Here is a 23,972-nt window from a genome sequence, read left to right as displayed (position 1 = left end):
TCCTTTAAGGAGATGGACCATTTCCAGCTTCTGTGGGATCCGTGTCTGGGGCCTTGCTGAGGGACACCTAGAAGTGCCCTGGGTCAGGGGCAAGGGCAGCTGGAGCAGGCGGCTCCAAGACCTGTTGAATCTGGTCTGTGGTCAAGGTTGGGGGGACAGAAGCCACTTGGGGACCGAGCACCCGCCAGCAGGACCAGGTGCAGCAGGAAGTGTGGCCTTTGCTGCTGTCTAGAGCCCGGGGCTGCCCTGAGCCCCTGAGCCGGAGGGAAGGCGAGGCCCCTGCGTGGTCTCTGACCTTCCCCTCCCTGGGACTCGCTTACCTCGTCTGGAAGTTGCCCCACCGCCCGGGCCTGCTGTGACGTTTTGACTTCCGCGACCTGACCTGCGGGTACCAGTGGACACTTGCCTTCCCCCTGGGGCTGAGTCCTGGCTGGGGGCTCCGGAGGAGAAGGGAGCAAGCGAAGAAGCCGGCTTTCAGGAGTCACGAAGATGCTTTCAGGAATCCTATCCGTCCTCTGGGGACAGAGATGGAAGCCGGGAATGATGAGGGGGCCTTGTCCGAGGAGGCGTGTCTGCCCCCATGGAGCCCCCGGCCTGAGCCGACCCCTCTTAACGAAGTGGAAGGAGAAGGGAATTGAATCACCGAGTGGCGGCCGGGAAGTGTCAGCCACCCCCACGGAGGAGGCCCGAGGCCGGGTGCGGCTGGCTGTCCTGCTGATGACCTACCACAAAGCCTGCCTGTCCCCAAGACCCTGTGGGCAGCCTCGTTACCAGGAGGAGGCTTAGAAGGGGAAGCAGCTAGAGGGTCAGGCCCTGTGTGTCACCATGCGTCATTGTGCGCCCCCCCCTCCGGCCCCCACTTCTTCCTCTGGTGGGGTTGGGGGCGGTCCTACTTTCTCCTAAGGAGCGACAGACATGGTTGGCACTCTGCCCAGATCCCCGTGGCACTTCCTGCTTCTGTGTCCATGGCCCGCGGCACCTGCTGGAACTTGCTGGCACCTGCCACTCTGGGAGCTCATCCTGTCCACTGCCCAATGGGGCAGTGCTGGGAATTAGCCCCTCTGTCCCCTGTGAGCAGCGCCTCCCCCACCAGTGAGCCCTGGTGCAGGGGGTAACGCTGAGCCCCGCAAAATCCCCAGCAGAATGGAATTACTTTCATCCGCTCCTTCTGGTCCCTGCCTTGTCTCCCACTCCTGCCCCTGGGCTTTCCGGGGTCACCTTCCCCATTCCCTGTGGACCCAAACCTCCGTCTCACCCCGACGGAGACGTGGGCTCCTGGTGTGGCCACTGTTGCTGCCGAGGGACATTTTGAGTGACACTTGCCCTTCGCACCCAGGATGCTGTGCCGTCTGTGTCTCTGGCAGTGCCGTGTCGGGGTGCTCTGTGCGGGCCGTGGGTGCTGTTTCAGGCTGGGCACCTGCTGCCGGCCGGAACCTATAGGCTAGGAGACTGACCCCTGGCACGATGCCTTCCTATTAGGTCTTCAGGCTTTTCCCACACAAGAGGCTACTACGTGCCTAGAGCGGAGTTGACAAGGAGGGTTTCGGGGGCTAATGGGATGGCGTGACCCGCTCTGGCTGCCAAGTTCTTACCATGAGGACTAACAGGGAGGCTGCGACCATGCTGCCTACCTGAGGAGGCCATCAGGATATCAGAGTGGGGAGCGATGGGACCTGGCCCCAGACTCAGCCTCTGAGAGGGCAGGGGGACTGGGGAGCTCGCAGACCTGCGGGCTCCATGAGTCCCTCCCATCCGTGGGCTGCACGGCCCTCCTCCCTCCCCGGGGAACACAGGATCCTCTAGGAGGCCGAAGCGAGGGCTGACGTTCCGGCGCTTTAAGCAAGAGCATCGCCTGCCCCGGCCCCTTGCTGCCACCCTCTTCCCCCGCCCAGATGGAAGCTGGATTGTGACTCCTCCAGAATTGGTGCAGGGGGGCCTGGGGAGGGTCTGAGGGGACACATTGGCCAGCCCATCCTGGGGTCCCTTCTGTAGTCTCCTCCTTCATTTTCCCTGCAAGCAGCCAAGCCGGGAAATGACACATGCCTCCCTTGGGGCCCCGTTCCTCGCCACTGCAAACCCTGGGATTAATTTAATTACACGCTCATCTCTGAGAGGCTGGGGCTCCGAGGCGCCCCGCGGGATCACGAGTTGCCCAAGGCTGCTGGGAAGGATCATCCTCCCAGGGAGAAGCCCTCGGGGGCCTCCCACCCCTGCCCCAGAAGGCCCGTCTTGCAGCCACCCTGCCCTGCCGCAGGACACCTGCTCTGACCCACGGGTAGCCCGGGATCTGGCTCCTGGGCCCCGGGCAGGGGTCAGAGCCTGGTCTGGGGAGCTGCATGTGGCAGAAGGAGAGGAGGCCCCTCTAGGACATGGGGACACGGGGAGGCAGCCCCGAATCTTCTTCACCTCCCCGGGAATGGGCACACCCGGCTGTCCCTGGGCCTCGGGAGGGGCCCCCAGAGCGGAGCTGGGAGAATTCTGATGGGCTGACTCCAGCCACCCTTCTGCTTCCGTGGTGTCACCGGGGGGCCCTGCACCACGCCATTGCCGTAATTTAATCTTTTCTCCTTTTCTATAAAAGAAAGACTTTCCGCCTATATTGGAAATAGATTATTTGAAAATTAACGAGAAGGGGTGTGAATAAATAAAAACCCCCTTGTTCCCTCCTGTGAGCACCACCGGCCACATGTCCACGCGCCTCCTTCTGGAATTCACTTCAACGCAGAGGTATCTGTACACGTTGAGAGCAGTTCTACCTCTCGCTTTGGGTCCGGAGCTTTCCACCGGCGTGTGAAGGCTTTTCTGTGTTGTCGAGAAGAGAACCTTCCCGAACATCTTCTGAGTGACGGCTGGACCCTCCGCTGCTCCCAGACAAACAGTTATTTCCATTTCTGGCCGCAGCCGTTACACCGTCTTTATTATTAGAATTCGTTCTTTAGGATGGTTGCCATTGGAAGCACCGGGTGATTTAAGATGTTTCCAGACTGCCCCTGTGGTTTGGAAAGCCCACCAAAGCCCGACGGTCTCAAGTGGACTTGGTTCTCTGAAGCTGCTTGGGGTTCGGGGCTGACAGAAGCCGGCGGGTCAGGGACAGCCCCTCAGCTGGTGCCCGCATGTGGCCTGTGAGTGAGGACAGCCGGCCCGTGGGCCCTGGCGGCCGTGGGTGGGCAGGTGGGCTGATGTGGGGTCATTTGTCCCCCACGGTGTTGCCTCTGCCCCTTCCCCTTGCTCCGGCCCTTGGCCTCCCCTCTTCTGTCCTCACTGCCATCCTGGGGAGTGTGGTGGACCCTGCTGGGGCCGGGGGACCCCCTTGCTCTGATGGGACCCGCAGTGTGTCAGACCCGCCTGCTGCCCAGCGAGGGTGCCGGGGCCGGTTGGTGCATCTGCTGACTCCGGCCTGGTCTACGACTGTGGCTGCAGTCCGACCGAGAAAGGAAGTGCTGGGAGCTCCCTGTTGACCCCAGAGGAATTGGCAGCGGATAGCTAGAACTGTCCCTGTATCAGGGAACTGGGGGCAGGGGCAGCGGGCCCCTCTTCCAGTGGCTCAGTGTCCGCACAGGGCAGTGAGTGAGTGGCCGGGGTGCACACAGGGGATGGGTCCTGTCCTGTCCTGGGTCCTCTCCCGTGCCTGGCAGCGTGGGCCCACGGTGGGGGCTGCGGAGAGCGGGGTGGCGGGGGGCGGCTTGTCGTGGCGCCCGAGGACTGGGCAGTCGTGCAGCGTCCCGGAGAGAGGCGTGCACAGGAACCTGTCTTCTTTCTGGGACCAGTGTCTCTCAATGGCTCGATGCTGTCAGCTCCGCTCAGAGCGGCCAGACCCTTGGGGTCCTGAGCACTGACCCACAGGGAGGTTGGGGGCGGAGCTGGATGGTGGGGAGAGGGTCTGGCAGGCTGGGCCCGGGGCTCCCCGGCTCACCTGGCAGCAGGTGGGGGACACTGTCCTCTTAGCCCCCTCCTCTGGAGAATGGGGAGGTCTGCTGGACCCTTGCCAGGTGGGTGGTGGGTCTCCCCTCCCCCACTGGGCCCACCGGAGGGAGACCACGCAGGGGTCTGCTAGGTATTTGGGTCTCCTTGTCTTAACGAGTGAAAGTGAGAGAGCTAGGGATCTTGGTCGTTTTTGTCCTTTTTCCCAGTGGGTGTTCCAGGGAACCCTTCTTGCGGACAGCACGCAGAGGAGCCAGAAAGGTGGGGAACCCAGGCTGCACCCATCTCCCTCCCAGGGCCCGGGGGGGCCTGGCACACCGAGCGATGAGGCCTTTCCCATCAGGCGCGTTCTCATGGGAGCGATGTGGGAAGAAGTGTTTGTCCGTCCCGGCTGGCTGAGTGAACGGAGGCCCTGGGGTGGGCAGGGGAGGCAGGCACGGGGCATGGACTGGGGACCGCCGGCTGGAGAAGGGTGCGAGGAAGGCCTGGCCAGGGTCCCCTGCCTGGTCAGGTGGGATCGCCGATTGCCAGGCATGCACGCAGGGTCCACGCGCGGAGGCCCTTGGGGTCACCCTCCTGCTGCCCTGAGTTGTGCCGTGAACAAGCCCCTTCAGCTCTAGAACCGTGATTTCCTGGCTGTCAGCGGGAGCTCTGTAGAGCTGGGGGCTCAGCGAGGTGGTTTGGGGGGCACAGCCCCCTGCTGTGGGAGGTTCCCCAGCCCAGCTGCCAGATCCTTACCAGTGCCGTCCCCGAGGCTGAGGGTGGCAGGCCTGGTGGGGAGTGGCCCTTCTCCCTCTCAAGAAGGCCCGGCATTCCTGAGTGCTGACTGGTGCTGACCTGGGGCAGGAGGAGCCGGTTGTGTAATTCCCCAGCAGCTAGTGGGTGGGCCCGGCCGCCCCCAATTCCTGTCCCAGGCTGGGCTGCTGCTCCTGGGCCTGGTCCAGCGCTGGGTGGGCGGAGCTCCTGAGGGGCCTTGGATAACAGAGTGCCCCATAGCAGGTCGCTCACTGGGCGGAGGGGCACCTGTGTGCAAAAGCAGGGGTGCCCTCAGAGAATGGCCTTCCCGATGGGCAGGAGCTCTGAGGCCCAGGCCGAGCCCCCGTGGAGTGAGGTCATGGCATTCTGGGCAGGGGGCCGCCAGGTGAGCACCAGTGGGAAGGGCATGACATCCGTGTCCCCAAGGGCCCGGGCTCAATGGCTGTGCCAGCTGTGTGCTCGGGATGGACAGAGTCTTCATTTTCCCGCCACTGCATGATAGCCCAGCGCGTCCTAGCACAGCGCTCATCCCCTGGCCCAGGCCCACCCCGGTGTGTTCAAAGTCCTGTAGGGTCCATCTCCCCAGGCTGCGGTGTAGAGAGGTGGCTTTGGTCGAAATTCTGGTGACTTCTGAGCTAAAAGGCTGGTGTAATGGGCTCTGTGTCCTGTCGGGTGGAGGTGGGTGCAGGAGTGGAGCCGTGACTGGCCCAGTGGACGGGAGTGTAGGCCGTGTGAGCTCCAGTGAGGTGTTGGTATGGACGAGAGGTGCCTAGCCTGTCCCATGCTGGGTGGCTGCAGACCAGGTGCGGAGGTGCCCCGTGCCTCTGGCTTGGGACCTGATGCCCCACCTGCACGACTGCACCTGCCGAGATGGTCTGGTCGCCTCGCCTTCCCTGCGCCATGGTCCGCATCCATCCCTGGGCCCCTCTGTTTCTGGTTGCCCTCGGGTCCCAGCCCAGTCGTCCCCCTCACCCAGCCTGGCTTGGAGCGACTCAGTCCTTGCTTTTCTCCTCTGCCGGCCGAGCTGATCTGGGAGTTAGGGTGGTGGAGTTTTGCCTGCCTGTCTGATGGGATTGGAAAACTGGTCAGTGTGGTGAGGGAGGGTGGATTTCAGGAACCCTGCCGCATTCCGAAACTGGGGCTGCGTGGTTGGGGAGTGCGTCACTGGCTTGGCCCGGGCCCCGGCCCCTGGCTCCTCTCGTTCTTAGAGTCCGTCAGGAAGGATGGCATCTCACCTGCACTACGGACAGCCCCTCCGGCTGCAGGTTGTTGAGACGCTCCTGTGTGTCAGGTGTGGGGGGAGCAGAGGAACCCCGGATACTGACCCAGTATGCTCAGCAGACTCATTTTCCCCACCGTGCTGGGGAGGGGGCTCCCTGGACCCCATGCCCTGCTGGGCGCTGCCCCCTGGCTGTGAGGGTCCCGTCAGGGGATGCTGGGGAGTACTTTCTGGATGTGAAGCAGCACAGAGGCCAAGGGAACAGGCAGGGAACCCCGTCCTTCCTGCAGGTCCTGGAAACCCTGGCCGGGAGGCTTCAGGCAGGCGTGTGGGTGTCTCAGTGGAGACCGAGTTGGCCATGACTGATGTGCTCCCCACTTGTGTCGTTACAGATCCCTCGTCCACCTACATCAGGCAGCTGGAGACCAAGGTGAGGCTGCTGGAGGGGGACAAGCCCCTCGTACAGGTAGGCCGGCTGGGGGGAGACTGCAGGCGAGAGTGCTTACTGCACCCGGACGTCCAGCATGAGCCCTGCCCCCCGCCCCCACTCCAGGGCCCACCCCTGTCCCAGCTGACCGGGGCCTTCCTTCCCCCCCAACTCCCATAAATGCCCACCTGACCCGCAGCCATCCGAGGCATCCCCTGGAACTTGGGGGTCATGGACCTAATCCTCCCTCCATGGCCTTGGGGTGTCCCCTGGTGGTCTGTGAGCTCTTGGGGCCAGCACTGGGCCTGTCCCAGAGATGGTGTGGAATGCACAGTTGCTGAACAAGGGGCTGTTTTGGCCCTCAGGCAGGCAGATTGAGGCTGGGAAGCGGGTGGCACACCCCCACTGTCACCCACACGGAGACCTCCCTGCTCCCGCCACGCTGATCCTGTCCCGTCTGGGGCGCACCTTGTTCCCTCCTGGGCCTGGCCGGTGCCCACAGGCAGATGAGGCTTTGTCTCATCCCCAGCACGTCTGCAGCACAGGGACGGTGGGTTAGAGGCCGGAGGATGAGGGCAGTGCAGCGGGGGGGCTGGGCGGGGGGACAGCCTGCACGGGGGACAGGCGGCTGTAGTCCTGCTGAGTGTGGCTGGCACAGAGAGGGGTCGCGGCCGTTAGGACGAGGGCCTTCTGTGGTGTGGGTGAGGCGGGGATGGGAGGCTGCAGTCAGCCCTGCACAGGTCCGGGGGCCCAGCTGGCTCGGCCAGCCCCTCCAGCCTCCCTCTCCCTTGTACCCATCCTGGGCTTAATCTCCCCTCCCCCTCCCCTGCCATACCCCCCACCCCCCCATATGTGGCGGCCAGAATGCCCAGAGCGTTTCTCTGGGAACCAACCCTAGGGAGGGCTCAGCTGCCTGGCCCTGTTGCTAGGCGACCGGCAGGCTTGGCGCCGCTGTCCTGGCTGTCCTGCTCGGAAGCCCGCGGCACCCTGTCTGCCCGCTGGGCGGCTGCTGGGAGGCTCGGGGCCCCGGCACGGAGCACGGCCCCCACCACTGCTGCCCCGTGTCTCGCCCCTGCCTGGGCCTTGGGGGCAGTTCCCAGAGCCTAGCAGGATGGGGCAGAGTGCATGGTTCACCCCCGACCCCCACATCCCCGCGGCCGCCGCGCCCTCGCTCAGGTGTAGAGCCAGGCATCGAATTGCAAGGCTGGTTTGGGAACTTTATATGGTTTTCAGTCCTGTGTGGCAGAAGGGCTTGGCCATTGGCATGCTGGCTCCCTTGGCTCCTGGGGGCTGGGGTCTCACCCGGCTGGGGTCTGGGGTACCATTCCACAGGGGCCTGGCATGGGTTGGGGACGGGGTGTGGACTGGGCTGCAGGAGCAGAGGCCGAAGTGGCGCCAGGAGGAGTGGGGGTGGTGGGGGCTGTTGTTAAGGCTCAGGGGCCTTTGCTTTGGAGTAGGTGCCCATCCTGCTCGCTGCAGCCACTGGACAGCAGAGTGGAAGCCAGGACCACGATCTGGACCCGAAGCCTCGGGTCAGTGGCCTTGTGAGTCTTTCCCTGTTGTTTCACGGTTCCCTTGTAGAAGCGGGGTGAGCACCCGAGCCCTGGGTTCAGGGTGCTATTTGCCATGTTGTTCTGTGGTCCAACTGGGCCTTGCTTGTGGCCTCTTTTCCACGAAGACAGGAGTGTCCCTGACCCCGTGGCCCCTGCTGTCCTGGTCACATTGTCCCATTGGGAAAATACACCCCAGTTACCAGTGGTGGACCTGGCCGTGGACTTGGGGGAAATGTGCCCATGCTCAGGCCACAGAGGGGTGGCCCTTCTACTCCATCCTGCCTAGGGGCACCCCAGGGTCACAAGGGAGGCCCCCCATAGCTGTGTCCACTGGTCCCATGCCCACATGTATGGAGGGGGAGGTTGTCAGGGTGCCTGTGTGGGCATCTGGGGGCTGGCAGCTACCTGGGCAGTGGGTTTCCTGCCCGCCCCCCTCCCCCTCCCCCATGCCTGCTCAGACCTGCTCCCAGGGGTCAGATGTGGGGTCGTGGCCCCGAGGCAGCCGCAGAAGTTCTGTCGGCCTCCTGTGCCCACGCCTGGCCTGCTGGGGAAAGATGTCTATCAGACGGAGGGATGCAGGCCCTCGCCGGGATCCCGGCTTGCTGCTGCAGGCGGTTGGGATTCGGCACAAGAACGAGCTTTTCCCTGGCTTACGGCCATGTGCAGGCAAATGCTGGGAGCTCAGACCCACCACATGGGCCCCAAGTCTCTTATTTCCCTGATAGAACTTTCCTTTCTCCTGAATGAACGGAGACTCTCGAAGGCAGGCTGCCGTGATGGTAGTTATGTGGGCTTGTGTGGGTCCTGGGGGGCGGGGCACCCAGGGCCCTTCTCCGGCCTCTTCCTCCGTGGGGCCTCTGCTCCCAGTGAGAGGGGTCAGGGCCACACCCAGCACCCCAAGAAGGGGGCAGCCTCGTGGTGCTGGGGCCTCGGCGCCCCACTCCCCTCCCAGGGCCTTGTGCACCTGTCCCCTTCTTGCTGTGGAAGTGTTGGCCCTCCACCTACAGTCTGCAAAAGCTCCCAGGAGCCATGACCATTGGCAGGATGTCGGTCCCTGTCACCTGCTGTCACCAGAGCTTGGCCTTGAGGGTGGGTCGGTGGAGCTGGCTGCAGAAGCAGGCGCCGCTGTTCTGAGCCATGCAGGAGAGATGAGAGAGAGCGACACGGACAGCGGGGGGCCCCCAGGCCTGCTCCTGGCTTCCTGGTGGCACTCAAATGTCACTTGCTTCTGTATTCCTGTGGCAGCTTAGATGGCACCGCTCTGCTTCCTCACCTGGAAAATGGGCGTGCACATGTTACGTGTAACCGATGGTCCTAGGGGCATGGGGGTGACCAGGCCCAGGCCTGCCCACCTCCTTCCCCAGCTAGCAGGACTTGTGTGCACAGGGGGCTGCTGCAGGCCCACGGTGACAGTCCTGGCCCCATTTTAGGAGAGTCCAGAGAAGAAGGGGTTTACTTTTTCTTCTTTCTCCTGGCCTCTAGCTCAGGCATGGCTTCCTACCGACAGCCTCCCCAACCACCTGCAGGGGGCTCGGCACTTAGTCTGGGTTCTCAGCCCTGTGAGCTGCTAGTTGTTGAGATTCTCCCTTGGGGAGCCCAGCGCCCAGGTCTGCTCGGCTGTCAGCCACTCAAGTACTGGGATGCTGGCTCTCAGTGGTCACATCGGCCTCTCCAGTGCTTAGCACAGCTAGACTGGGGTGGCTACATCTTGGGGAGGCCCTGGCCACTACCCACACAGAGTCCTAGGCAGGAGGGGAGGCTGGCTCTTGCCCAAAATAAGGAAGTTCTGCTTCACTAAGGTAGTGAGTATGCCATCTTTGGAGGTAATCAAGGGATTGATTTGGGAATCCTGGAGAGAGATTTCTGCCTGGACCTCATGGGCCCTGGCTTGTCTGACTTGATGATGCTGGCACATAAGTCTCCTCACCGAAATCAAATTGCTCAGAAACCTCCAGCTCTGCAAAGAGCCGAGAGCACCTCCCTTTTGGGGAAAAGCGGGAGAGAGCAGGATTCGTCTTCGAACCACCTTCAGGGGGCGTGGCTTCAGGGTTTGGGCCAGAGGGCGGAGATCCTCTGGGGGCCCCCACTTCCCACTGCCCCCGCCCCTCCCCTCATGGCCTCTATTTAACTCTAAAATAGCTTTAATTAAAAATGTGCCGGCGTGTTCACAGAACTAAATTACTATATTGCAGTTCGTGTTTTCCTTCTCGCGTTGGCTTTAAAATTTCATCAACACAGCTGCTTCCTCTGTGATGATTCATCTCGAGCCCCCTGCACACGTTATTATTTTTCTGGGGGATTCTGTGCCCGGCTGGGTTGGGGTGGGGGCGGCTGGCATTGATGCTGGGGCTTGGCTCTTGGTTCCCTCAGCCCCCCCCCCCCACCCCAACTGGGCTGATGAATGAAGCCTCCCCGTTTGCCCAGAGGCCGAGAAAACGTGAGCTGCCATGGAAGGGAGTGGAGGCGGCCGCGTGGGTCCACCCCCTTCCTCCTCACCCCTGTGTCCCTAAATGAATGGCTCCTCCATGGCCCTTGTCTGCGTTTTGAGCCATCTGGGCTGGGGGACAGGGGAATAGTCTGCCACCATCTCAGCCTGTGCTGGGACCTACCTTGCTTCTGTCATCTGAGTCCCCGAGGAGGACGGGTGATCCCGAGGGCGGGTTACCTTGCCCAGGCCCTCCAGGGAAGCTGGCCTCCGGCATTTCCGCGGTCGCTGGCTATCCGGCTCTGAGCCGTCCCCGCTCTGCCTGTTTGCCGTCGAGGGTGGTGGCCACGTCCTGTTCCCTCTGTTGGGGTGGGGTGGTCTCTGCACCCCTGGAGGGCTCTCATTACTTTGTTAGCAGAACCTTCCAGCTGGTCCGGCCTCTCCCTGAGCCAGAGAGGAAACCCCTTCTTTCTGGCCTCCGAGCACATGGTCTGCTAGCAGCGTGGGCAGAAAGAGACGGGGAATTCTACCTCTGTCCCCAAGGCTTAATCATTGTCCACTGTGAGCCCCATGCTGGGTGGCAGAGCCACAGGGCCAGGTTCACATCACCAAAGTGCTGCCTTACCAGCTGGGTGGTGTGGGGCCCGGGGCTTCACCTCTCTGGGCCTCAGTTTTCTCGTCTGTCAGATGGGACACTAAGAGCACCTGCCCCGGGTGTAAAGAGACGGCGATCCCGCAACGCCCGAGGACCAGGGCTGGCCAGCGGTGGGAGCCGTGGGCCACCCGGTGGCCGGGTTCCCTTCTTGACCCTAATTTCCGTGCAAACAACAGAGCCCTGGAAAGCTGAGGAGTTGCCCTGACTCCCCCAGCCCGGGTGGGATTGGGTTTTCATGAGTCTTTGCCCCCCAAATCCCTCACTCCTTCTTGCGGGGTCCTGCGCCTGTCCCTCGCTCACCTTATTGGAACAAGTACTGGGCTGTCATGGGGACCCGTGAGGGCCGATGATGACTGTGGCGGGTGAGACCACACGCTGTCCCGTCAGCCGCAGCCACGAGGTCCTGGCAGCAAACACACCCCTAGGGCCAGAAATGGTGTGGGGCGTTGGGATGTGGTGCCATCTCCCTGCAGAGAAGTCCTATTAGCCACACATGGGACCTCCCCGGCTCGCTCGGAGCACTCTCGAGGCAGAACTTTCGGGGCCCCCAGCCACGTAGCAGCCACGTCCTTGATGGTCTGCAGACGGGTTCTCTGAAAGCTAAGGGAGATTGAGTCCGGCTGGTAGGTAGTAGCAGGTGCCCTTGTGAGCAGCCTCGCAGTGCCCCTTCCTAGCCTCTGCCGGCTGCCATGCCGGGATCTTGGGGCCCCTCCAGGCCAGTGTAGTGGGCTGGCCTCTCGGGTCTGCGGGGTCCCCGCGTGAGCCCTGGGAGGGCTGGGAGGGGGCCAGGTTCCCGGTCAGCCCTTGGAGACACGGGGGTTTCTAAAAACATGGGGGCTCTCCGGAGGTGCCCACCCCGGCCCAACTGAGGTCCCGGCAGCTTTGGGTGAACAGGTATCCGGGGAGGGGAATGGGGAATGGCGGGGAGGGGGGTCGTGGCTGGCATCTGCTGGGTGACACCGCTCCTCTTCCTTCCAGCTGCCCCGTCCCTACGGCCGCCCGAGAAGCTGGCTTCAGGTAGAGCTGCCTGGCGGGACATGTTTGCGGTGGTGTTTGGCGTGGGGACTGCTTTGAGTGCTGTGTGCTTCTCTGTCTTCTGCGGGTCCCCTGCTGTCCCTTCCTGGGAGCTGGCCACCACCAGGGTGCCTTGGTTCTGCCCTCTCCGAGCTGGCATTCACGGGCAGCTTTGCACATAATGGCAGTAGAGCGGGGACCCCCGGCCTCCCATGGCCCTTCTCACCCAGCTCTCCCAGCCCGTGCCCGGGGGTCTGAGTGGTCTCCGGATGTCCCTGCATCAGGGCTCACCCCGGATACCCCACGGCAGTCCCCGTGTCACCTGTCAGACACTGCCTCCCTGTTGGGTGCACAGTGGAAGTGCTCTTGCGGCACGTGGTCCCACGGGGACCCAAGCCGTTTGGGGGCAGGAAGGAGAGGTGAGGCTAGCTGCCCGGAGTGAGCCCGCCCGCAGCTGCTGCCCAGACAGGAAGCCCCAAGTAGACAGGTGGGGGAGGTGGGCAGGGCCCTTCCCAGGAGTCCTCTGGAAGGCGATGGCTGGGGAGCTCGCTGCAGGACCCCGGGGGTTCAGGGAGGCTGGGGTAGCCAGAGTGCACGGCGGCCCGGAGCCTGGCGGCGGTGCAGTGACAGCCCTGGACAGAGGCTCTGTGTCCTTAAGTGGAGTTGGGAGCCCTGCGGCCACCTGGGTCTCTCCCTCCCTGCCAGAGGGGGCAAGTCTGTCCGCACGTGATGCTTCTTTTACTTTTAAGGATGTGGGAGTCCCGCCACTCTGTGTGACAGATCCTTTCTCCCTGTGTCCTGAGGGACCCATGTTGGGGACTGTGGCGGGGCAGACCTCCTCTCCCTGCTTCCTGAACCACCCTGAGCCCCCCGCAGGTGCAGGCCCAACCACCCCAGAAGGCCCTTCCAGCTCCACTGCCCCTCCGCGTTAAAAACCTCGGGATTTCATTCTTCTAGGGCACCGACAGGCGCATCCCAGGATTTTTAATTTGGGTTTAAGTGCAATTATGGTCCCTCATTTTGATGCATCATTAGTCACATTGCCCCTAATGAGAGAGATTGTGTGTTTTTCCCGCCAGCTTTTTGGGTCGCTAATAAAGTTCTGTGGACGTGCGATATTTATAGACGATCGCTGAAGGCAGGGGTGGGAATTGCACGCGCTGATTTAAACCCTCCCCCCGCCCCCCTGTGCACACACATCCTCCCCAGGAATTTATCTGGTGTGGAGGGAGGAGGCCGCACAAACCTGTTTTGTTTTCAGTAACAGCACGTGAGTTGCTTCTGAACCTACTGGGTCCTGGGCCAGAGGAGCTGTGTGGGAGGTGAGACTGAGCACAGAGAAGGATCTAGACGGCGAGGGGGAAGGGCAGGGCAACGTCCAGCTGTCCCGGTGCCAGGGGCCGGTCGGAGAGAGCGGTGGCTCAAATCCTTGGCCATGTGGCCAAATGTCAATGTGTGTGCGCTGGGCTGAGCCTTGCGCCTGGTCCCTTTCTGCCGGCCTGGTGAGGCCAGTGAGGCGTGTTCCCGCAGAATAGGGTCAGAAGGCCTGACAAGGACCTGGTGGCACTGGACGCTGATGCGCAGTGTCATTGGGTTCAGAACACACACTGCTGGAGAAGAGTTTAGAACTGTCGCAGACGCCTGGCCAGGGAGAGAATTGCCTTCGCCTGAAGCTGGGTTGACGCCCCTGCCCACGGTGGGCGAGTCAGGGAGGCACAGGTGCTCTGATGGGCAGAGGAGCCCCCCAGGGTGGGCAGTGAGGGTCAGCACTGTGGCCTCTTTCTGGTGCCTGGTGATGGGGCGCTGCTAGATCGGACCGCTGGCTGGGCCGGGGAGGGCTAACATGGCTCTGGCTAGAAGCCGTAACCCCGGGGTGGGGGGCAATCACATATCAGGGGTTCTTGGGGATACCCTGCCACACTTCAGGGGCCATCCTTGGAGGGGGCGTCTCCACTTCTGTCTTGTGCCTCTTGGTGACCTCTGTTCACACTCAGGTTCTCCCGGAGGCCATGGGAATCCTTCCGCTCTGGCCAGGGTGCCTGGGTGGGGGTGGAGAGCAGGCGGTGAGGGCTTGGATCTGCTGTTGGCTGTTTGCTCTGGAAGCTTCCAGAGCAAGGGGCACCTGCCTGCCTTGCATTTTTACTCCAGTCTCCCAGACCCTTACAGGGAGCTGCTCTGTGCCCTCTGACCTGGCCCCTGGGACCGAGGGGTCGGGCCTGGGGCTGATGGGGACAGGAGAGCAGATCGCAGGGAGTCGGTGAGGCTGGAGACTCGTGAGACCCGGGTCAGGGTCTGGCAGTTGGCAGGAGGGGAGCAGGCGGGGAGTGCGGCGGAGCGTCTTCGGGGGGAGCTGGTGTGTAGGAGGAAGTGACCACCCCCCCGGGGCGTGGCTGCTGAGCTGTCCTGCTCACCACCCACCCCTGCCCTCCAGGCTTTGTTTGGGGACTTCCAGGACCTTCTGTGTGTTTTGTCTGCCCCCCAGCATGCCCTCTGATCCTTTGAAGTCGAAAAGGATGTCTGGGCCAGAAACACCCCCTGGGCTCTGAGTGATGCGGAGGGCCCAAGAGGCCATGATGGCTCCTTCTCAGAGGGCCTGTGTCGGATTAAGCGTGACCCCTGGGTCCCCTCCCTCTGCTGATCCCGGCTTCCAGCTCCTGGGGGCATTTGCTTTGCCCTGAGGGAAATCCCGTGGCCAAATAGATGTCCGTGCACTCCTGCCTTCTGTGCCTCCCCCCTTCCTAAGCAGGCCCTGGTTCCTGTGGACATAGAGGGGAGGACGCAGGGCTCACATTTGGGAGCTCCTGTCCGAGGGCAGAGGCTGAGGGCAGCCTGAGCACCTCACAGGGACAGACTCACCTGTGAGAGGCGGGAGCACCCCCACCCCCGCCGGGGCTGGAGGGAGTGTTCCCCAGGCCAGGCGCGGGGGCCCCAGTGCAGGATGCTGGAGCAGAGGAAGGAGGCGGGCGTGGGAGGCCACACTCATTCATTCGTTTCCTCTGTTCGAGAAACCTTGATAAAGCATGCACTGGGGGGCAGCTTGAAGCCCTCCGGCCTTGTGGCACCAACACAGGGTGGCCGTGAGGACCGATGGGGCAGGGAGAGGGGAGGGAGGGTGTAGCCCACTGCCGGTGCTGGGGGAGGGGCAGGCAGGAGCAGCCGACCATGTCCTGACAGGGCGAGGCCGTGGCCCCCTTGGCACAGCCACTCCCCTCTAACTTGTCCCTCGGCACAGCCACTCCCCTCTAACCTGTCCCCTTCCCTCGCAGCAGGCAGGCCCTGGAGAGTTCCGGACGCTGCGGAAAGGCTTCTCCCCGTACCACTCGGAGTCCCAGCTGGCAAGCCTCCCGCCCACCTACCAGGACTCCCTGCAGAACGTAAGAGCCCCTCCCTAGGGCCGCACCACTCACTTGGGGACCCCGTGCCTCCAGGGTCCTTGGTCCACATTGTAGGGCAGGCGTGAGGCTCAGCCCATCTCGTGACCTGCCGGGGCCAGGGGAGGCCCAGAGGTTCTATAGGAACACTCTTGGGGAGCTGCTAGGGCAGCAAGCCCTTGCTGGGCCCTGGAGGGACCCTCCATGCCTGACGCTGCTGGGGGCCCAGATCTCCCGCACCTGGTGTGTCTTCTGTGAGGTCCTGGGAGTTGGGGGACAGATAGCCCACAGGTCGGAGGACATGGTGAAACGGGTGACCCTGTGGGGAGGGACCTGGACCCCCTTTCTTCACCAGGCTCACCCCGCCCTCTCTACCTCTGTCTCTGTCTACTCTCCCTCCTCCCTGCCCACTTGAGTCAGAGGCTGCATGTCTGCCCAGGGTCCCCGAGCTTTTCCCTGATGGGGGTCACTGGCCAGGGTGCCGTGGGGCAGGGTCCAGCAGGCCCTGGGACTCCAGGCCCCGTGGAAGGAGCTGGCCGCGGGAGGGGGCTGAGTACCAGTCTCCCGGCAGCAGGGGCAAGGCTGTTGACAGTCCCTGGGGGGAGACTGGTCGTCTGCCTTTCTTCTTTTCGAGTCAGTTGACTTTATTTATTTATTTTTAAAACATTTAAAAATTTATTTATTTTGACAGAGGGACAGCAAGAGAGGGAACACAAGCTGGACGAGCGGTAGGCAGGGGGAGAGGGAGAAGCAGGCTTCCCGCTGAGCAAGGAGCCCAGCGCAGGGGTTGATCCCAGGACTCTGGGATCATGACCTGAGCCGAAGGCAGACGCTTAACCTACTGAGCCACCCAGGCGCCCCATCAGTTGACTTCATTTTTGAGGACTCACTTAACTGGTTTTTAGCATATTTGCAGATTGCTGTAGTTATCACAATAGAACATCTCCTTACCCTACAGAGGAACTCTGCCCCCTTTAGCCACCCCTCCCCACTCTCCCCTGCCTTGGCGGGGCGACCCCTGGTGTGCTCCTGCCTCTGCAGACTTGCCCATTCTGGACATTTCTTAGCAACAGAGCCCTGTAACAGGCCACCCTCTGTGACTGCCCGCATCCGCAGGGTGCTGTGTTTTGGAGGCGATGCCGTGGGCTCGAACCTCCCTTTGTGTTGTCGAGCGATATTCCATGGGTGCAGGCACCCCCTCCCCCACCCCTGCTCAGCGGCTGGACGTCTGGGCGGTGTCCACGCTTTGCCCGGCATGGGGAGCACCGTTGCGAATGCTCTGGACAAGTGGTCGTGTGGTCGTGTGGCTTCTGTTCTCTTGGGGACACACTCGGCTCCCCACTTTGGCCACCAGCTCTGGAACCCCAGACCCCATTTGAGCCCTGCTGTGAGCCTTCTGTCAGACCCATGGTCCTGCCCTCATCTGTCACATGGGGGTGCAGGAAGATAGCAAGTCAGGGGGGTTCTCGGGTGGGGGGGGTGGGTGCTGAGAAAGTGGGAGGTGTCGCCGGGCTGGCCCTCCCGCCGCAGCCGGAGAGGCCTTTGGGAGAAGCTGTCTGTGGGGAGCGCCCCCCGCAAGCTCCAGCCCCACGACGTTGACCTCTGACCCGTTACCCTTCCGGTGCGGGCTTCGTGGGCAGGACCTGCAGCCACATGCTCATTGGCGGCCTGGTGAGGCGGGTCAGGGAAAGGCTGTCCGGGCCACTCCTGGCTTCCTTCCTGCCTTTGCTCTGGGAAGCAGCCCCCGGTGCCCTTACGGAGGGAGCAGGCTGTTCAGGGAACCCTACACACAGATTGGGACAGGAGGCGGGAGGTGCCAGGGGCCAGGCATCTGGTACCTCCCAGGGCTGAGCGCGTGTGGCTCTCGCCCCCTGCTGGCCAACGGTGGAGGGCGCCCAGCCTTCACCTCAGACTGTGCACCTGCTTTCCGGCAGGCATGTGCGTGCACGTGTGTGTGCGTGTGTGTGCGTGTGTGTGTGTGTGTGTGTGTGTGTGTGTGTGTGTGTGTGTGTTTTGCACCCATCGGACAGCGTGCCAGAGCTCTGCACACAACCTGGGACACCGGAACCCTTTCCATCGTCCAGATGAGGAAACTGAGGCACGAAGTGGGTTGGGCCCTACTTCAGAGCCTTGCCCACGCCCACACAGCATGGCTGGGCTGAGCAGGCTCCCCGGGTGATGGCCCCAGAAACCAGTTCACCAAGTCCACCTGGTCACTGGGATTCAGTGACTGAGAAAGAAACTGAGACTCAGAGGAGGAACGGATGTGCAGGGCACCCCGGCTTCCCGGCCTCTCCCCGGCTGCTTGCACCCACGCTTCCCAGGGCGCTTGCCGCTTTCTGTCTGGCCTCCTGCACTTGCTGGCTCCCGTTAGACCCACTCCCGGGTCTTCTGACTTCCCGGCTTGTGTTGGCCCCAGGGAGCTCCATCCTCCAGTCCTCCTCCACTGGGGCCCGAAGTCGGGGCCCCCCTACCGCTTGAGGCACACCAACGCGTCCAGTAATTCCATTGAAAAGCAGCTAGGGGCCCTGGGCAGACACAGGTGGGGCCTCTGACACAGGTGGGCCTGACTCCAGAAGGCGGACTCCCCTCTTCACCTGGCCTTGTCCCCTGCTCCCCGGGCTGTGCGGAGCTGGGCGCCGGGTTGCCATCTGCAGTGCTTGCTGAGGGGCGCCTGGGTGGTTGAGTAGGTTAAGTGTCTGCCTTCGGCTCAGGTGGTGATCCCAGGGTCCTAGGATCGAGCCCCGCCTCGGGCTCCTGCTCAGCTTCTCCCTCGGCCCCTCTCCTCCCACTGCTTATGCTCTCTGCTCTCTCTCTCTAAAATAAATAAACGCACTCATTATTTTATTTTATTAAAAAAAAAATGCTTGCTGAATTTGGTGGCACACCTCAGGTGGCCAGACGGGCGGGAAGCTCAGGGCTGGGAGGCAGGGCTCAGGGCTAGAAGAGTGTCCCCGCGGGGGGAGGAGTCTAGCCCACTCACCTGGAGTCGGGGGAAGGGGGCAAGCCCTGGGGTTTGCTGGGAGATCTTTGCCAGCCCCCGCCCTTCTCTGAGCTGCCCTCACTTCCTCTGGCAAACAGAGAACAGACCCTGCACATGGGCTGCGGAGAGGAGCCTGCGAGTTGCGGTGGGGTTTGGGGCGGCCCCCTGTCCTCTGCCCCGCACCCCGTCTCCTCACCAGCAGCACTCGGCCCCCAGCTTCTCCGGCGTTAGTCAGGGACCTCTCCCTGCCGCCGGGTGCCCCTCTGGCCACCCCCCGGGGGCCGCTGGGGCCCAGCTAAGCCCCGCGATTCCTCCCCACAGGGCCCAGCTTGCACGGTACCTGAGCTGTCCTCGCCCCCCTCCGCCGGCTACAGCTCTGCGGGACAGAAGCCCGAGGCTGTTGTGCACGCCATGAAGGTGAGGGCCAGGCCCCGCCCAGGTCCCTAGTGCAGTGCGGACCCCAGACCTTCCACACTGCATGTGCTCTGAGTCCGCGCCTGGCGGAGCAGCGGGGCGGTGGGGGGGGGCCCTGAGCCGGGAACACCTTGGGGGAGGGAGTTGGAGGTGTCGGTTGGCAGTAGGTTGTCACCCATCTGCCATCCCAGTGACAGAAACGAACTTGGGCCAGGTAGGGGAGGGCGGGCACCCCCTCTAAGTCAGAGAGGTGGGGGCAGGGTTGGGGTGGGACTAGGCTCCGGCCTCCGAGGCCCGTCCTCGCTCGCAGGTACAGCTCCCGGGGGGCTGGCTCACTGGGCCACACCCGCCGTGGCCGTGCCCCCCGCCCCTCACCCGCGGGATGCCCCGGGTGTGCAGGCCTGTCTGCACAGATAACAGCATTCTTAAACTGGTGCGGACAGTGACTGGGACACATACACACACACTCACCCTGTGTGTGCAAGTGGGTGCTTGCTGGGGGCCCTCGGCTGGCATGAGCGCACCTGTCTGAGGGTAGTCCCCTCCCCCCAGCCTGTCCTCCCTGCCCCGGGACGGCTTCAGCTTCACCCCCAGCTGTGATGTTATCTTGGGGGAGGGTCGCTAGGGTGAGGGAGGAGGACCCCCCCCATGGGTCTCTCTAGGCCCCTCATGCTGGCTGGGACCCAGTGGCTCGGGATCCTTGGCGTCTGTGGGCAGCCTTCCCCCTGACCCTGGGGCCGGTTCCCCGCAGGTCCTGGAGGTGCACGAGAACCTGGACCGGCAGCTCCAGGACAGCTGTGAGGAGGACCTGAGTGAGAAGGAGAAGGCCATCGTCCGTGAGATGTGCAACGTGAGACACTTCCCCGGGGCCTGGTGGCGGGGGTCTGGGGTCTGGGGCCCGGGGGGCGGGGCTGCGAGCAGGGCGGGTCCCGGAGTGACCTGGAGGCCTGGGGGAAGGCACCGGAGCCTGGACAGCCCTGGCCAGTCCTCCCCCCATTGCCTGCCCCACTTCCTCCTGAGAGTGGGGGCCCTGACCTCTCCAGGCCTGTCCGTTCCCGGAGCTCTGCCCCCAGCCCCCTTGGACTGGGTCCGTTCACCCTGCATGTCCCATCCCGTGGCCCACAGCGGCCCTCAGTGCCTGCTGGCCACACAGGTGGTGTCTAGACCAGCGGTGCGGGCCGGACCCTCTGCTCTGAGAGCCTGCAAGGCTGGGGCCGCATTTGCTTCTGGAAGCTGGGCTTTCTGTGGCTGCCCAGAACGGGGAGCTCAGCCCTGACCTGCCTGCCTGGGGTGTGTTATCTCTGGACCCTTTTAGGAGGCAGCAGGGGCAGAACCTGGGCCTCACCTGCGGCCAGGTGTTCTGTACCCACCTCCTCTGCTGTCTCCTGCTTCTCTGGGCCTCACGTGGCCTCAGTTTCCCCTCCGGGCCCCGCGGCTGTGGGGACTTTTTGGGTGATTTTGAGGGGCCCGAGGCAGTGTGGGTGCCTGGGTCAGCAGGTGGGCTCGGGTGGGCTCTGCAGTCACAGCTTACCCCATCCACAGGTGGTCTGGCGAAAACTAGGAGACGCGGCCAGCTCCAAGCCCTCCATCCGGCAGCACCTGTCTGGGAACCAGTTCAAGGGGCCTTTGTAGGGCTGCTTCTCTGTGGACGTGGACTGGCCCTGCAGGGCACCCAGGATGAGTCGCAGGCCCCCGTGTTTGTTTCCTGTGGTGAATTGTACATAGGACACTGCCCGCCGTGCCCCGGCTCCCGTGGGTCCAGCGCGATAACAGCCGGGCCTCCGTCTCCCTCCTCACGCACCAGCACACGAAGACAAGAGGCTGCGGCCACGCCCCATGGCAGAGCGGCCCAAACAGCCTCCTCTCTGCTCTGGGGCCCCGCTGCCGGGAGGCTGAAGGCTGTGTGGGGACTCAGGGCCTGGCATCCCAGGCTGGGCCCGGCCTTGGCCAAGGGGCACCTCATCGAGCCTTCTACCCGCTGGCTGCTACCCACGCTGGACAGAGGCCACCGGCAGCTGGACCTGACACAAGGGGCACCCCTTCTCACCCGTCTGCGGCCTGAACCCCAGCTCACTGAGCCCGCGTCCGATCGTGGACAGGGAAGCTCATGGTGTCTGTGGCTGGCTGGAGGCCCTGAGGCCCTTCCTCTGGCACTGCTGCCCCCCTGCCCTGCCCCGCACCCAGCTCCCTGCTACAAGCTGCTGCTTGGTTTCAGGGTGCTTCCCCCAGCCCCGAACACATCACTCGCTGCAGAGTCTCCTCTCCCACTCCGGGGCAGGTCATGCCCTAGCTTTTTGGGTCCCTCCTGCCCAGGACCCGAGGCATCTCCATCTCTGTGGTTTCACATGATGGGCCAGGGAGTTAGGAGGCTGTGTGGACAGTCTCTGGGCCGAGCCTCACGCTCTCTCTCCAGGTGGGCAGCACCGGGCCGAGCTGGGCCTCTGGTATCCCCCAGAGCCCGGCCCCAGCCAGGGTCACTGTGGACGGAGCTGCACGGGCTGGCCGGTGGGGGACTTCTGCCCTTTCTGGAAGGAGCCCGACCTGGCTCTGGCTTTAACTGGCTGTGTGACCTTCAGCAAGTCACTCAGCTTCTCCAGGCCCCTGGTGGGAAGACGAGGTCTCAGGTTCTTTGGGCCATGCTCACCACCCGAGGCCACCAGCTGGGTTCAGCCCGGGCCTCCGTCGTGGCCCGCACGCCCGGGCGCTCCCACTGCTGCAGAAGCCGCTGCTGGCTGGGCTGGACGGAGCCGGGGACCGAGTGGGGTCCACTGCCTTGCTGCCTCTTCACAGGTGCTGCCACCTCGCTCTCTGAGCCTCAGTGTCCTCCACTGGGAAGGGACAGCCTCAGGCCCTCTTCGTGGGGCTCGGGATCAAACGAGACCTTCCGTGTAAATGACCATATACAAATACAGATGAGATAGAGAAATGTTGAAATTGCTGAGGAAGGTGAGGCCCAGAGGGTGGGTGGTTGGGGCACATTACAGATGAGCTCACAGATGCTGGGAAGTGGTGGGGGGCACCGGCCGTGATGGCTGCTCGCTCCCGCCACCTCCGCTGGCTGGTGGGGCTTGGCTCCATGCCTCAAGCACTCGAAGAGCCCAGGAGGCCACTTTTGCAGCGGGCAGGCCTCATCCAGGCCCGCACAAGGGACGGGGGCCAGGCGAGGGGATGGGGGAGGCCACCCTGTTCCTAGAGCCCCAGGGGGGACTTTGCGCCATTCCCACCGCCTGTCGGCCATCGGCGCCCGTGGGGGAGTTGTACACTCTCAGGGGAAAGGCTTATAGCCCCCCTTGTGCCCAGGGAATGCTAAGTGGGTGTGGTGACAGCAACAGGCACGTTCCTCTCACCCTGGGTGTTACAGGGGGCTCTCGGTTCTCCCTGAAGGGAGCTTGCCCGCAGGTCAGGTGGTGAGTGCCCTCTCACTAGGGTGTGCATCGAAAGCTAGGGAACATCCTTGGTCATGGTACCAAGTAGTTCTTGCCCTAGTGGGCAGTGAGCTGGGGGACAGAGGCTCCCCTCTGGATCTTGGGAGTCCAAAGAACCACAGAGCGGCCCGAGGTGGGGGGGTGGGTCCATTTTGGGTGGAACCCACATCTGGCAGCCCATCTGTCATGTCTGGATCAGGCCGGCCTGGCCACCACTGAACATAAGCAATAAGTCAGGGCCCTGGTGTCTGCAGGTCTCCTGCACACTGGCCCAGAGAACAGCTTCGAAGGGACCGTCCCTGCCTCAGGGAGGTGACCCTGTCCATCATGCTATGGGGTACCTGGGGGTCAGGTGGGGCGTTTCTGCCTGGATCCTCCTGTGCGCCACACAGGCAGCAGAGCCGGGCGCAGACCTCTCCTTCCCACCGCTGCTCGTGTTCCTGAGCCAAGTGCATGGGGATGGCTTTCAAGGACAGAACTGTACCTGTGACAGTCATCTGGCGTAATAAGCTGTTAAAAAATTAAATAAAATAAAAAGCCAGCAGCACTTCTGCCTGGCCCCACAGGGCAGGGGTTGGGTAGATGCAGTGGGAGCCCACAGGCTGGAGGGGATCAGAGGAGCCTCACCGCAGGGACAGCCAGGGGCCAGGTAAGCACGAGTCCCAGCCCTGCCAGCAGCTCGGACATGCATCAGGTGATGTGGGGTGATCTCCCCTCTGGAGCCTTAGCTGTCGAAGCTCGTGGTGGGGGACGGGGGTTGCTGAACTCGGTGCCCTTTCACAAAGGTCCCTTTACGTTTCATACTGATTCTAGATCTTGAAGCCCCGTGTGACATCTGGACTGGGGCTTCAGTTCCCACTGTGATGGATGTCACCCTTCCAGCCTCACCCCAGGTGGCCAAGCCCTTCCTGGGATCAGAATCTGCTGAGCACATTTTTTTAGGGTGGCACATTTTTATCCAAAAGTTATTAGCTACACTACACATCAGTGTTTAAACAGAAAAAGTGACCTTTCATTTTTTTTTTTCTTGGAAACTTGAGAAGAAACAAAATACATACTACTGATTTTTTTTTTTTTTTTAAAGGAAACAAGCGAAATGCATGAGCGGAGCGGTAGAGGTGTATATTTTTCATACTGTGGGTGGGTGGGTGGGGGGTATTTGTGCTGCTTTCTGGAATCGGGCTGGAACGTCTGGTTCCCGGCCCCGGGCCGTCAGCCATGCTGTTTTCTGTGGTGGGTGCCCGCCGTGAGAACCGGGGCCGGCCCCTCGCCCGGCTCCAGGTGGAGCTGGGAGCTATGGACCCCTGTGCCCGTTTCTACCTTCCACTGAACCACTTTGATTTGGGGAGAGAAAAAGCGCTAGAACTTTTGATAGTGTGGTAAAAACACTGATTTGAACTATTTTAGTAAAAGGAGTAACAGAAGATTGTGATAGTGTATACTTTGCGCTAGATAAATAAAGGCTCTTTGTAAGCCTCTGTGGTGGGTGCGCAGTGCTTTTCTCGGGTTGGGGAGCCGCTGGGTAGTGGGCCATAGCCCTGGGGAGCACCTTGGGCATGGGGGTTCTGCCCAGTGTTGGAGACCACAAACGGCCACTCGGATGGTGCGAGTGGAAAGAAATTTCCAATCCGAGCCCCCGTGGGACCCAGGAGCCCATCTGCATGGGTGCATGTGAGAGCTCCAGGCTGGTTCGGAACCACCCAGGTTCCTCTGAGGGGAGCCCATGCAGACATGGGGCGGGTCTAAGAGCTCGTCTGTGAGGGCAGACCCCTGGGGGCGCTGCCTTGGGTGACATGGGGTCAGGTCTGG

General features: G+C 62.8%; 1 protein-coding gene across 4 annotated transcripts in view; it reads left to right on the top strand.

Annotated features, from left to right (window-relative positions):
- Positions 1–20,920, top strand: part of CCDC85C (coiled-coil domain containing 85C) — a 70,883-nt gene extending 49,963 nt beyond the window's left edge. Inside the window, exons 2-6 of one of the 4 annotated variants that reach the window (XM_059373954.1) lie at positions 6,289–6,326; positions 15,240–15,344; positions 18,646–18,741; positions 19,490–19,588; positions 20,281–20,920. In XM_059373954.1, the coding sequence (XP_059229937.1) occupies positions 6,289–6,326; positions 15,240–15,344; positions 18,646–18,741; positions 19,490–19,588; positions 20,281–20,370 (428 nt within the window). In that variant the 3' untranslated portion in view covers positions 20,371–20,920. Of the gene's footprint in view, positions 1–6,288; positions 6,363–15,236; positions 15,345–18,645; positions 18,742–19,489; positions 19,589–20,280 lie in introns of all 4 variants that reach the window. The other 3 variants (XM_059373953.1, XM_059373952.1, XM_059373951.1) reach the window with 3 other exon arrangements.
- Positions 20,921–23,972: the final 3,052 nt, after the last annotated feature.

The sequence above is a fragment of the Mustela nigripes genome, chromosome 13 (genome assembly GCF_022355385.1).
Source record: "Mustela nigripes isolate SB6536 chromosome 13, MUSNIG.SB6536, whole genome shotgun sequence".
In the NCBI taxonomy this organism is placed as follows: Eukaryota; Metazoa; Chordata; class Mammalia; order Carnivora; family Mustelidae; genus Mustela; species Mustela nigripes.
This window is presented reverse-complemented; position numbering and strand designations above follow the sequence as displayed.